This window comes from Columba livia, chromosome 4 (genome assembly GCF_036013475.1).
Source record: "Columba livia isolate bColLiv1 breed racing homer chromosome 4, bColLiv1.pat.W.v2, whole genome shotgun sequence".
Classification (NCBI taxonomy): domain Eukaryota; kingdom Metazoa; phylum Chordata; class Aves; order Columbiformes; family Columbidae; genus Columba; species Columba livia.
This window is the reverse complement of record NC_088605.1, coordinates 49,812,079-49,824,275: the sequence shown is the minus strand read 5'-3', so window position 1 is coordinate 49,824,275 and position 12,197 is coordinate 49,812,079. Positions and strand designations below refer to the sequence as shown.

At 42.7% G+C, this 12,197-nt stretch overlaps 1 protein-coding gene across 50 annotated transcripts in view; it reads left to right on the top strand.

Moving 5' to 3' along the window:
- Window positions 1–12,197, top strand: part of ADGRL3 (adhesion G protein-coupled receptor L3) — a 385,183-nt gene that overhangs the window by 183,344 nt on the left and 189,642 nt on the right. For 36 of the 50 annotated variants that reach the window (XR_010472325.1, XR_010472327.1, XR_010472324.1 and 33 more), the window contains 2 exons: window positions 3,420–3,440; window positions 4,141–4,354. Coding sequence is in view for 45 of the 50 variants with exons in the window: in XM_065061628.1 (XP_064917700.1) it covers window positions 3,420–3,440; window positions 4,141–4,354 (235 nt within the window). In the remaining 5 variants the exon portion in view is untranslated. Of the gene's footprint in view, window positions 1–3,419; window positions 3,441–4,140; window positions 4,355–12,197 lie in introns of those variants that run through there. The other 14 variants (XM_065061606.1, XM_065061605.1, XM_065061609.1 and 11 more) reach the window with 2 other exon arrangements.

Genomic DNA, 12,197 nt, shown 5'->3' with positions numbered 1-12,197 from the left:
TTGCACACTGCAAATGAATGCAGTAATGAAACTTTATATCTTAATAGGAAAAGTGAGGCCTTGATTTAGAAAAGCACTTAACCGTGTGCTTGTCTTCAGGGAGTGAGGGACTCATAAGGCCTATCGACTTGAAAAGCATTTCAGCCCTGTACCCATTCCTGCGTAGGCTTTGGAATAAGAGGGGGCTTTTACTATTTTCTGATTTATTTTTTTTTTTCCTTTCTGCAGCACCAAGGTGAACTGTGGGAATATTAAGTACTGTGAAATCATAAATGCAGAAGCGTTGCTCCATATTAGTAGGAAACCTCTTCTACTAACGTGTTGGGTTTACCTTTGGGGAACAGTAAGTCAGGTATCTAGCTGGGCAGACCAAATCCTGTGCAGAGTCTGTGAAAATAATTATGTCTACCCTTGCAGCTTTTGTTTTGCTGCCCTTAAATGTACACTGAGAATTCACTCTGAAAATTCTGAGCCAGAACATAATTTTGCTGGGAAAGTTGCTTATAAAACCTAATTTAAAACATCATCCCGCACTATAAAAGTCTACTACCATCATGCCTCTAAGTGTAAGAGAGCCTAACAAGGCTCCAGCAGCCAAGAGGACACCTAATTTCAGGGCTCTTTCAGCATTTGATTAAGCACACAGTGGTAACTACAAGCCCATGCCCTTGCAGCCTTGACAAGAGGCAATTATGTTTGGAGGTCAAAAGCGAGGGGGAGAAAAAGCACCAGATTTTGATGATTTACTTAATTTTCCAGCTCCTGAAATTAGCAGAGACAAAGAAGTTCTAAATAACTGTTTCACGCTCCAGCTTTGCCCTGCATAGGCTTAGGAGGATGGGTTTCCACCAAATGGCTGTGTTAGAAGAACTCCAGCTGGCACAGGTTGAAATGTTAAAAAGAGCATTTTTCAAAATCTTTTTAAGTTCTGCCGTCTGTATTTAGATTGATGGCTGCACGTTGGATCCTGGAAAGAGGCACCTGTTTTCCAGAGTAGTGAGCAGCCACCAGCTTCTCTTGACTTCAAGCCAACCATGAGGTCACTTATTTTGGAGATTAAATAAGGAGCTCAGTGAGAGACCATGAAGATAGGGAGCTGCTCAAAGGAGAGAGAAGTGTATTAATGAATTAACACAATCGTGCTGTGTATTTCACAGATGGGCTTTGGCATATCTTATTTCACAGCAAAAAGATGCTTTGCTCCTCACAGGAAAACTGGTAAAAACGTTTAAGAAATATTATCATACAGGGTTGCAACATCAAGAAATGCACTTATAAGGAGATAAACAGCTGACCTCTAATCTCCCTTTGTAGTATCTATTGCAGATATCAGGGCAGAAAAAAAACATGCAGTTGAAGCATGGTAGGGTGGAAAACATGCACCATTACATTCTCCTATTGTATTGTATTACAATATTCATTTATTCGTCGTTTCTGATCCAAACACAGTTTGTCCCAGGTGTTGCATTTCTCTTAAACCATATATCCAGAAAATAATTACTGGCTCTGCGATATCACAGTGAGATGTCTGTAGGTGGAAGCTGCCCTTCAAAATGTGAATTTTAGTAAACAGAAAACCACATATAGAAATATTTGCTCCTGTCCAGATGTTCTTTAATGGAAAGATATTTTGGGGGAAGAGTTGTTTGGTTTGAGGTTTTTTTGAGGTACCAGAGACTGACATACATGCAATTTTAGTAGATAGATGCTGTAAAGTCTCATGTGCAGGAGAGATGCCCAAGATACAAGAAATGCGCTTTCATACCTGGTACAGAAACATCTTTAACAGCTTTTTCTTAATATCTGTATTTCTGTTTTAACTGTGAAATCCTTCCCCAGAAACCTGAAGTACTGCATCATCGTTGGTAATAGATTAGGATGCTATCTTTGCTGTCAGATAAACTTCTCTTTTAATGAAACCATATTGCTGGTAGCAGCTCCTGTTGTCTTACTTCTAGCAAAACATGATAGTTAACATCAGCTGCATATTTGAGGATTGCCATTTGACAAATACACCAGGTTTGTATGAGTGAATTCCTAGTTATGCGATTTTAAAGCAGCGTTTTCCTCAGCCATCATGTTTAATGTTTGCTTTATTTGACAATATAAGTAGTTACTGCAAAACCTGCATAGAAATTAACAGCAAAAATATAATTTCTGAAGTATGTGGGTCAGAGATTTGAGTTTTGTTTTCTCTAGTGGGAACTGTAAGATGTAAAGTAGCATTGGCAAGTGTCTTTGCAGTTAGTCAGCAGTAGCCTCTTGGAGAAAAGGATCCAAATTGCCCAAGAATGAGGCCAAACCATAGCCCTAAAAAGCTCCTTTTGACTGTACACCTCATTTTACCATTTTCCTGGCATGTAATCAGAGTTCTCCAGGTATGGGGTAGGAGGAGGGAGGAGAGCACTTGGCCTCGGCGTTCTGCCAAAAGCTTCTAGAAACCTTCAACTAAATGTCTCTGCCTTCTCATCCCATCTTTCCTCTGCTCACCTTGTCATTCATTAGTGACATGAACAAGGTTTTGTGTCTTGAGGGTTTGCGCTTGTTCTTCTGTACCAGGAGGAAGAGTTTGGCATTACTCAAATGTACAGTACAATAGGAGCTCAGGGGAAACTGTTTCTCCCATCACAGGGATGTGGTGCATTATACGTGATCCAAACCCTGAAGCTACGCTAATTGGAGAACCCATTATTCAAGAATAAACGTGTGTCTGTCTTGGGAGTTTGGCAATTAAACCATAACTCTGGCACATCAGTAAGAATCTGATATTAGAGTAAGCCCTGCAAATTTACAGAAATGGGAATGTTTCTCTGTCCAAGACAAGATAACAGCACCTTGAAAGGGATTTTTGGTTTTGGGAAGGGCATTTTGGTGTTTTTGTAATGGAGTCAGTGAGGAAAGTGAGTGGTTTGAAGATGTGTGGTATCGGATGGGCCCCGGATCTCTTAGAAGGTTAAATCTTTTGTGACCATCACATAGATATAAAATTAGCTTTTCTATATTGAGTTTTGTGGTTGGAACTTGTATAAAATTAAGTCTGTGGTGTGGGCAAGTTTTCCTTCTCATGGAATAAGGAAGGGAAGGGTTTGGCTTTTGTTTCAGCTCGTGGCTGGTGGGCTCAGTTGGAAAACAAGTATTTGGTTCGTAGTTTCACCATGGATTCCCCATAGAATCTTCTGGAAGCTGCAGAACCCTTCTGTGGCTGAAAGGAGAATGACAATGCGTAGCTACTTCTCATGGGTATTTGGGGGATTAATTCATTCCTGTTTGTCAAGCTGTTGTAGATCTTTCGATCAAAGAGGTTGTAGAGAAGGAAAATATTATTGCTTGTTGTCATGCAAGTTTGTTTACTAGTACTTTAGGGCTTTGTTTTCAAAGCATCTCAAAGCGTGTTTCTTTTTTTCTTTCGCAAACTGTAGCCTGGATTTCTTTTAAAACAGGTAAGATATCTGAGGGTTCTTCTTTAAATTAGTTTCCTGGGTACATGCCAGTATTGAACATCCAGGCAGACGTGATGCAAAGCTGAGACTGAATTTGAATCACCCAGTTTCACATATATTGGCCTTTCTATGGAAAATAATAGCATGGAAGGGCCCAAAATTCAGGATGATTGCCAGAATCCCCAGGCCAGCCTCCGGCATGCTGTGGGCTACAGCAAAAGCCATGAGGCACATGTTTTCTAAGGGCCAGGAGCTATGCAGATGTTTTTACATCTGCAGCAGGACAAATACAATCTCAGTGAGCAGATGGATTGCTTGTCATCAGAAAGTTTCCCCCAGTTGATAGGGTACAACACAGTGCTATAATTTTATGTATCAAAGCCAAGTAGCTTTTTACCTGGTAAGCAGAAATCATAACAGCGTAGTTGCTATTTACCTCTTTCAATAGGGGATTTCTAAAGCCCTGGATAAAAGGGGTCATTGGCTTAGTTTTGAGATGAGAAAATCAAGTCACTAAGAAGTGACTTCCCCCAGCAGCCAGCAAGTTGGGGATCGGACCCTACTTCTGGAAACCGCCTCTTGATACTGAAACTATCCAGAGCATATGGCTAAAACCTGCTGCTAAATGTCATTCTGCTTTTAATCCCAGCCTGAGTGCAGAAGGTAAATGTTTGCTGTGTTTCTGCGTTAATCTTTGCAGCTTTCAGCCGTGCCCCGGTGCCCATGGCTGTGGTCCGACGGGAGCTGTCCTGTGAGAGTTACCCCATCGAGCTGCGCTGCCCGGGAACAGATGTCATCATGATCGAAAGTGCCAACTACGGGAGGACCGACGACAAAATCTGTGACTCTGATCCTGCTCAGATGGAGAATATCCGCTGTTATCTGCCAGATGCCTATAAGATTATGACTCAAAGGTACAGTGTTTAATATTCTTTGTTTGCTGGCTGCTGTTTTGTTTTAATCCGGTGTGTACACACCAGTTTGTGTGTATGTTTGCATGAGAAAATGCAGGTACTTAGTCTGCGTGTATGTGCACAGAATTACAGCTATCATAGCTAAACCGTGGGTTTAACAGAGCTGGGTTAGCATCACACAATATAAATACCATTTGCTGTAAGTACTACTAGTCAGCCATCTTGATACCTGCTGTGTCCGAGTTTTATCTCTGAAGTACCTAAATATCAAGGCTCTTAATGAACATATAAGCAAAGTCTTTATTAAATGCACCTTTCCTCTCTTTTGCACTGTATTCATACAGGTGGCCAGTAATATCCTTTAAACAATGAATTTTTTGCGCCCTTTTTTGTGTGTGCGTGAATTTTTTTTCATTTTTCAAACTACAAAGAAAAATCCACAACCCCTCTGGGCAGCCTGTTCAGTCTTCTGTTACCCTCACTGTGAAGAAGTTTCTTCTCAAATTTAAGTGAGACCTCCTGTGTTCCAGTTTGAACCCATTTCCCCTTGTCCTACCGTTGGTTGTCACCAAGAAGAACCTGGCTCCATCCTCCTGACACTCACCCTTTACATATTTATAAATATTAATAAGGTCACCCCTAAGTCTCCTCTTCTCCAAGCTCAAGAGACCCAGCTCCCTCAGCCTTTCCTCATAAGGGAGATGCTCCGCTCTCTTAATCATCTTCATTGCCCTGTGCTGGACTCTCTTCAGCAGTTCCCTGTCCTTCTTGAACTGAGAGGCCCAGAACTGGACACAATATTCCAGATGGGGTCTCACCAGCGCAGAGTAAAGGGGCAGGAGAACCTCTCTCGACCTACTAACCAACCCCCTTCTAATCCACCCCAGGATGCCATTGGCCTTCCTGGCCACAAGGGCACAGTGCTGGCTCATGGTCAGACTGCTGTCCACCAGGACCCTCAGATCCCTTTCCCCTACACTGCTCTCTAATAGGTCGTTCCCCAACTGATACTGGAACCTGGGATTGTTCCTGCCCAGACACAAGACTCTACACTTTCCCTTGTTCTATTTCATTAAATTTTTTCCCTGCCCAACTCTCCAGCCTGTCCAGATTTCGCTGGATGGCGGCACAGCCTTCTGGCGTGTCAGCCACTCCTCTCAGCTTGGTGTCATCAGCAAGCTTGCTGATAGCACACTATATTCCCTCATGCAAGTTGTTGATGAATATATTGAATAATACAGGCCCCAGTACTGACCCTTGAGGCTCTCTACTAGATACAGGCCTCCAACTAGACTCTGCCCCATTCACCACGACTCTCTGTCTTCTTTCCTTCAGCCAGTTCACAGTCCACCTCACTACCCGATTGTCCAGACGGCACTGCCTCAATTTAGCTGTGAAGATGCTGTGGGAGACTCTGTCAAATGCTTTACTGAGGTTGAGGTAGACCACATCCACTGCTCTGCCATCATCTGGCCACCTCGTTATGTCCTCATAAAAGTCTATGAGGTTGGTCAAACGTGACTTCCACTTGGTGAAGCCATGCTGACTGCCCCTAATTAGATGGCACCAAGGACAAGTTGTTCCATCACTTTCCCAAGGATGGAGGTGAGGCTGACCGGTCTATAGTTACCTGGGTCCTCCTTCTTGCCCTTTCTAAACGCTGGACTGACATTTGCTTTCCTCCAGTCCTCAGACACCTCTCCCGTTTCCCAAGGCTTGGCAAAGATGATGGAGAGTGATCCAGCAATGACATCAGCCAGCTCCCTCAGCACCTGTGGGTGCATTCCATCCGGACCCATGGATTTATGGATGTCCAGACTGCTTAATTGCTCCCTAACCCAGTCCTCATCAACCGAGGCAAACTTCTCCATTGTCCTGCCTTCCTCTGGGGTCTCAGCGGTACAGGGCTCCTCAGGACAGCCTCTGGCAGAGTAGACAGAGACAAAGAAAGCATTCCGTAACTCTGCCTCCTCTGTATCTTCTGTCACCAGGGCACCCACCTCGTTCATCAGTGGGCCTACATTGCCTCTGGTGTTAGTTTTATCTGCCATGTATTTGAAAAAGCTCTTTCTGTTGTCTTTGACCCCTCTCGCCAGGTTTAATTTTAAGGATGCCTTGGCTTTCCTAATTGCCTCCCTCCATCCTCTGACAACAGCCTTGTATTCTTCCCAAATGGCCAGCTCCTCCTTCCATGATCTATAAATTCTCCTCTTCCACTTGAGCTTACCCAGCAGTTCCCTGTTTACCCACGCACATCTTCTGGCTCCCTTCCTTGACTTCCTACGTGTCGGGATGCTCTTGGGCCCCTTTACCTTCAAGTACCCTGTCCCATGGGATTTTCCCCTAGCAATTGTTTGAAAAGGCCAGAGTTTGCCCTGCTGAAGTCCAGGGTTGTGATTCTGCTTGCTATTCTGTTTCCGCCACACAAGATCCTGAACTCCACCATTTCATGGTCGCTGCAACCAAGACAGCCCTCAACCTTTACTGCTTCAACCAGACCCTCCTTGTTAGTGAGGATGAGATCCAGAAGTGCACCTCTCCTGGTCAGCACCTCCACCATTTGCATAAGAAAGTTATCGTCAATGAACTGGAGGAACCTCCTGGATTGTGGCTGACTGGCAGAGTAGTCCTTACAGCAAACATCAGGGAAGTTAAAATCCCCCACAGCAACCGGGGCCTGAGACTGTGAGGCTGCTCTCAGCTGTCTGTAGAAGGCTTCATCAACTTCTTCACCTTGATCTGGTGGTCTGTAATAGACACCCACAACAGTATCACCCCTGCCAGCCTGCCCCTTAATTCTCACCCATAGACTCTCAACTTGCTCCTCATCCGTGCCTGAACAGTACTCAATACATAGCAGTTGCTCTCTCATGTAAGGAACAACTCCATCACCATGCCTGGCTGGCCTGTCTTTCCAGAAAAGGACATAGCCATCCACGACCACATTCCAGTCCTGTGATCTGTCCCACCATGTCTCTGTAATTGCCACCAGATCATAATCTCCTGCCTGAACACAGGTTTCTAACTCCTCCTGCTTATTCCCCATGCTGCGTACACTGGTGTACAGGCATTTTGGGGAGCAAACTGAGCACACCAATTCTACCCTAGGGGCATGGGAAGCCTCCCAGTCTTCATCAACTCTAGAGTGCTGCCCCACTGATGCAAGCCCAGCTACAACTCCATCTCCCATCTGAATTTCCAATCAAGGACTCCCATTCACATTGGTTTTGCAGAATACTTGCTAAAGTTCTGTATAATACCCATTGCTCTTCATTGTGATTGCTGTATCTGGTAATGGTAATTGAGGTACATGTCATGATGTAGACAGACTTCTGTATTGGAGAGCCAGGGCCTAATAGTTTATTCCAACCTAGAGATATTCTGGCTATAGAAATCCTTTAACTGTTGCTGAATTTGTCAGAGTGTTTTCTGTGTTGTGGGAGGGATTTGGAAGTTACAGCTCTTGACATATAATCACATTCAGTATGTTTTTCCTAATAACTACCTGTTGAATAATTATTCAGTACATCTGACTGTTAACTGAACAGTAACAGAAATCAGTATTTAGGATATTAATAACAATATTGACATTTTGCACTAAAAATGGGGTTGCATGAGCAAAAGGAAAGCAAGTGTGGGTTTCATCTATATTTGATGTACTAATGGCTGTTTTTAAGCTCTCTTTGGAATGCCCTTATTGCTGTCTATGGGTCCCATAAGGCCATTTAAGTTGAACCTCCTTGCATAGCTGGTTGAAGTCTCATTTGCAGAATAATGGCAGGTATGTTTTCAAGACAAGCGGCAAGAGTAACAACATGCCATCAGCCAGTCCCTTGGATTTTTGGCATGGTTTTAGTGGAATTACTCTGATACTCCTGTTCAGGTTGTTAGTGGCTTTGAGGAGAAACCCTTAATCCTCTGCATATTGGCAGAACAAAACAATGTCATCCCCTTTGTGGGCCGTTACAAAGTATTAGTATTTTTAGATATACATGTTGTAGCATTCTCCAGGCACCAGCTTCCTTGCCAAATGCCAAGTTCTGAATCTTCTGCTTGGTCTGCAAGCCTGCAATAAATGTTTGGTCCCTTGGGTTAGGGAGGGCATGGAATCATCATCATCCCATGTGGGAAAAGCAAATTCTTGCTGACTGAGTATTAATATCTGTGGAGCCTTGCCTGGTGCTGTTTATCAGTGAAGGGTGGTGGCTCTTTCTGTTTAAGCTATTTGATGGTCCGTTGTTTTGAAGAAGCATGCAATCATGTTATTAATTGGCTACTTCAGAGGTTCTTGAAAATAAATATAACTTATTTTGAGTTTAAAAGGCTGCTTATAAAGGGGGAAAATGCTCTACTTTGCATTTTCATGTTGTTCTCATTTCTTTTTTCACTTCCATTAATTCAAAGAGTTGAAACAATTTAAAAATAAACCCATGAAAAGGAAATATGCTCTTGAGATGCAAACCAGCCTGCCAGCTCACAACTGAGAGAACACCTTAGTGCTGAGGCTCTGAAAAAAGCAGTTTAAAAGGAAAATCCTGACAGTTGTGCCACTACCTATGTTTTTTTTTTCACCCGAAAGCCTCTACCTGCAGAATTAATCAATTCAGCAGGATTTGGGTAGATTTGCAAATGAAGGCAGGTTTTAATACAATGAGCTTGTCTGTAAGTGCTACGGGATGGGGAAGCAACTACTGGGAACTAAAAACCCTCGTGGCAGCATCACCCGCGTGATAATCAAAGCCGTCTGCATAAGGAAAAGAAAAACAATACTCTCATTATGCATTGATTAATTGTTGCCGTCATAAATGCACAGTCCCCTTGTAGGTTTTCTAATGAGTTTTCTAACAAGTTTTTAATCAGCAGCAGACTTAAACATGTTATGGGCAGGAAAAAAGTGTGTGTGAGAGAGACAGAGATGTTAGTATGTGAGCCCAGACGTGAGTGAGTATATTTATGGTAGATATTATCAATTGCTCCCTCTCAAAAAAAATAAAAAAAAAGAGCTAGCACATTCCTTTCTTCCGTATGTTTATTTAAATTAATTTTGCAGACGAGTATGTGGGGTTATTTTGAAAGGGAAAGGCATAAATCTGATGGTGTGTTTGTGGAACCCCTTGAGCAGAGGCAAGGCAAGGAGTTCTTACTGCAAGTGTTGCCCTGGAAAATCTCTCAAATATTCAGAGTATTGCTCTAAGAAAGTTTAAACAGCTTGTATGGCTTGTATGGAGCTATTTTATAGGAAATTAAAGTTCTGCGGCCTATTTTGTTTTTTAACTTGCCAACTCTTCCTTCCAGGAGCAGCAGCTGCCCATAAAAGCTCAGAAAGATCGCTTTACTGACTGAAGTATTTCTGATATGGTCAAAGAAAAATGTATTTGCATAGCATGTTTGCTTTGGAGAAGTGTCTTTTCGAGGGCTGTAACAATTAAATTCTAACCATGGCCATTGTAAACTGTGTGTGTTGTACCACGGGAGGCTTCGCGATGTCCTCCCTTGAGCAATGTACCACAAAATTAACATATCATCTGCTCAAACAGCTGGGGTTCTCTGTGAACAATTGGGAAAGGCAGCCTCCTATTCCCATGAGAGTTGCTTTGTTTTTATAGTCTTAAAACTGCCATTTAGTCTATTAAAAAAACACCCTAAAGAAAAAAGAGACCACTTTCAGTGTGCTCTCTTGAATTTCTTATGGATGCTTTTCACCAAGGAAACAGCCCAGAAAGACAAAAATCTGTGTGTTATTAATACTTTTTGTGTGCTGGTAGGTTCACCACAAGTCAGCAGACCTCATCACTTGCTAAAAGTGCCTCACAAATTTAAAACTGTGACCCAGGCAAGGGAATTAAACATTGAGTTGCCTTCTCCTTTATCCAGACAAGCGAGCCAACGCATGGTGCACATGTATAAATGTTTTGCAGCATGAAGACCTGCCCTGTGTAATTTCCTGGGTTGAAGCCAATGGAAGGAAGGAAGTTTTACACTTAAGTTTGCAGAACTTTGTGCTGTTGATACTACGTTTGTGTTTGACTTAGTAATTCAAAGTGTCCTGTTTTGCTGAGCTCTTGATCCTTTAACCACGAATGTCACAATGAGGGGGGTAGTCAAACCAGCCAAGCTGCCATGTAGATATGCATCCACAAAAAAAATTGCATTTTTTGCCTTCAAGGCAAGATTAAGTCTTTGCTTTGGCTTTCCAGGTGTATCAGGAGTCAAGGGAACCTTCTCTACCCCAACCACTGCTGCTCTTAAGGAATAAAGAGATAAAACCAGCAGGCAAAACAGAAGAAATGTTCACAGGTCTCAGCAGCTGTTCCCAAAATCCAAGCAAAATCCATTCTGCATTTTTGGATTTTGCAAAAGTAAAAAATATGGCAAGTTCTTGCTGGGGGAAACTCTCTTATGTCTCTTAGATTTCCATTTATTTTCATAAGAGAGCCTGGCAAGAGGGGCAGACACAATTCCCCAGAGTAAAAAGTAATGCTCTGAACCAGCTTGCCTTACACTGCAAAAATTTTTCATCTCCTGTAAGGCTGCGTTTTGTTAATGTTGTTGGTGATGACCTGAAAAATGCAAGAGCCCGAAACGAGGGCTATTATTATTGTAATAATATTGCATCTCATGGTACACTGTTACTGATGCTATCAACACCTGTGATTTTCAAGACACTTCCCAAAAGCCAGTGATCTGTCACTTTGGGAAATAAAGAGACAGGGTTATCTGTATTTTACAGATAGGATAAGGCACCTTAATAATTCATAATGCGACCACTGGTTTTGATCATACCAATTTGGGGATTTTTCTCGTAGAGTCTATTATGTTAAGTAGTTAGTTCTGGTGAGCGTGAGGGGGATACACAGAGCTGCAGACCCGGAGGCTCTGTAGTGACAAGGATGTTGGTATGACTTGAATGAGCAAGACTTAAGCTGAATTGCAGCCCGGGTGCATCAGGCTGTGCAGAATTAATGGCATATTTCTCAGAAAAAAGCCCCCTGCTTTGATGTTGTCATCACCTCTGACTCAGATATAATACTGACTGCCCTATTTGATAGGAACCCCCTCCGTCTTTCCCTGCATCCTGAGTACATTTTGTGAAGATTGCCAAGATACGACTCATTTTTTCTAAATTTGTTATCACACAGATGGTGTGGGAAATGTGCTTCTGAAGACCCAAGATGTTGCAATGGGAAGCTAGATTTTTCTGGGAAGCATGAGTCTGGTGCTTTGAGATCGCTGTGTGAAAAGCATCGGTAGGGAAAATTCCTCATGTTTCAGTTAAACAGTAGTTTCAGTAACCAGTAGAAATGAACTGGAAATACTGAAGCTCACATTCCCTGGATTCTGATTTTAAAGTCTAGAAAACAAAGCTTGCCACTTGGTTAAACAATCTGTTATCTCACTGTGCAGAAAGACATTTTAAAATGAAGTCTACTAATCTCATCTGCACCTTGACCCTGGGACAAGGGCACATACACCCTTAGTAAGAGTTAATAAAAAAAAAAAAAAAAGAAATAAAAATGCAGCAAGTGCTAGAGAAGCAGTGTGCACTGGGCTGTTGAATCACTCAAAAAAAAGGTCGGTACTTCCCAACTTGTACAGTCTTAATTTATCTTACCTCTGCCTTTCCTGCAAATGCTGTCAGAGCCAAGCACAGGAGTAAATTCTGAAGGCGATAGCCCCCTGGAATTGCCCTGGTACCCCAGTAAATCAGGGCTTGTCAGGCCCAGCATCTCAGCTGATTGCAGCTGCCATGGTAACACATGAGGAGGAGGCTGTAGTTTCTGAAGGTAATTAGGTTCCAAACCTCAGAAGGCTCTGTAGATAAAAAAAAAAAATCATGCTCTAG